This window comes from Priapulus caudatus, unplaced genomic scaffold, assembly GCF_000485595.1.
Source record: "Priapulus caudatus unplaced genomic scaffold, Priapulus_caudatus-5.0.1 Scaffold2517, whole genome shotgun sequence".
In the NCBI taxonomy this organism is placed as follows: domain Eukaryota; kingdom Metazoa; phylum Priapulida; class Priapulimorpha; order Priapulimorphida; family Priapulidae; genus Priapulus; species Priapulus caudatus.
Window position 1 is genome coordinate 1181 of NW_014579578.1, and position 2176 is coordinate 3356.

At 43.5% G+C, this 2176-nt stretch overlaps 1 protein-coding gene across 1 annotated transcript; it reads right to left on the minus strand.

Annotated features, from left to right (window-relative positions):
• Positions 1 to 956: 956 nt before the first annotated feature.
• On the minus strand, positions 957 to 2134 carry LOC106818781 (insulin-like growth factor-binding protein complex acid labile subunit; the record flags this gene model as incomplete). The annotated part of the gene is made up of 3 exons (XM_014823455.1): positions 1673 to 2134; positions 1388 to 1533; positions 957 to 1155 (listed from the first exon to the last, which is right to left on the minus strand). Coding segments are annotated over exons 1-3 (766 nt in total), but the record flags the coding sequence as incomplete, so codon positions are not given.
• Between the last annotated feature and the right edge of the window lie 42 nt (positions 2135 to 2176).

Genomic DNA, 2176 nt, shown 5'->3' on the forward strand with positions numbered 1-2176 from the left:
ACGCATTTTAAAGACGGCAGTTCGATTGTGGACAGTTCCGGTGGAGTTGCGCAATAGGCATAATATGCAAAAAATGGAGCCTCGTTAAGCCAATCAATGTCACATTGGCAATCCAATTTGCAACCTGTAATGCAAATTACAGAGTGAGTGTGAGCTATTCAAGCTCGCAGAATGCACATAGCATGCAGCTTTACAGGTAGTTCCACCCACGTAGTTCTTCGCTGCGGACGATTGTTGCGTACGTGACGATACGTGCCCGTGTATAAAGGTACAATTAATACACGAAGTGTGACAAAACCAACCACATTTAATAAATAAACAAAATGTTAATAACAAAAAACGACTACACTTGCCTCCTAGGTGAATGGTTACTCTAGATGATGTGAGTTCAGTCAGATTAAACACGTCCTTGTCGATAGATGTCAAGCGCTCGTTGCTGAACAAATAGATAGACTCGATCATTGGCAACCCATGGAAGCCGCCCGGTTCGATGAAGCTTATCGCATTCCAAACAATCGTAAGGTACTGATGTGAAAATGTAATAAAAAATTAACAATGATTTGATCAACAGAATGGTGCAATATAGTATACAGGCAAACAATATTGAATATATAGGATTAATGACTAAGTCAATGTGGTGACGTTACTAGACTATCTTCGACACACAACCACGGCAGTAACTTGAATAATAACAAGAGCGTATAAAGAAGGTCTTCTTTATAAAAAAAGGCATTCTTTCTTAAAGAAGGCCTTCTTTATACGCTCTTGATAATAAGCATCTACAAAGATTTAATAATGCTTTTCGGCTGTGTTTACGCTCTTACAATACCACGTATCACTGACTCGACTACGGGTGTTTGTACGTACGGTCACGCTACTCAGTCCTCTGAATGTGCCAGCTACGATGGTGACGAGGTTGTTGCTATTAATGTAAACTGTATGTGCTGCCGTTGCACCCTCAAAGACTCCAGCAGCAATGCTCGAAATCCGGTTGTTTTGAAGGTTTAGAAAATTAAGCTTCTTGAGGCCGGCAAAGGTTCCTGCTGAGACCGTGTACAGGTGGTTGGACTCAAGGTATAGTGTTGTGATTTCATCTAGATCTTTGAATGTTCCCGGTGCAATATACTCGATGGCATTAACTGACAAATCGAGGTGCTGTGGAAGCGTAAATAAATAAATGAATAAATAAATAAATAAATAAATAAAAACAATCAATAATCACAAAATTTAAAAAAACAAATAAATGTATACATATACGCACGTGCGTATGCATCCACACACACACAACACGCACGCACGCACGCACGCACATGTATATATATGGGATATAGATATCCACTGTCTCTACCTGGTATATCCACAGCAGGACCTCAGGGATAGGGTTTACCTCGAGTTTCTTCAGACCCCGCAGCGCCTGAGGGGAGATGTAGGTAATCGCGTTATTGCTCAAACCTAGCCAAGTCAGATTGCTAGCGTCCATAAAGCAACCGTCGTCTATTGTCTTAATGAAATTGTGATACATAGTCAGATATTCTGAAAACAAACGGAGGACGACAAATTAGAATCGAGAGCAGTACGAACGCTCATGACACCATGAAAGCGTAAAAGTCTGGCATAGACGGATACAAATGTACTCAAGCCTGGCATAGGCGGAAGAAATCAGAAAACATACCCAAGCCTGGCATAGTTGGGAACATCTGGCATGGTATTGCGGACATCGCCGTGTGCGTTACGATAAAGTAACGAAGCCCTCCGATTCCAGCGAACGCGTCTGCGTGTATAATGGTCAGATTTCCTCCGTAGAGCAGGTGTATCCTATCGATGGTTAAGCCGGCGAACGCTCTACCGGGTATCTGCTCAAAGCCGAAGTTTTTCATCCAGAACTTGTCGATCGTCGTCGGTCGTGGAATCCCAGCGATGATGTCAAACACTTGCGAACCGTCTCCAGGTAGTAAGCTAACATCGCAGATGATGAGCGCGCCAGTACTATACTCTGAGCAGGTGCAAGGATACAGGCTGGAGGCGGAGGGGCAGTAGCCAGCTCTCGCGCCTCCCGCTAGCAGGATAACAGCGAAAATCAGAAGAATACTCATGACTATCGATATGAAGGCTACGTTCGGCGGCGATCGGTTTAAATAGGTAATTCATGTGAAGCGGGACAGCTGCTGCTGCTTGT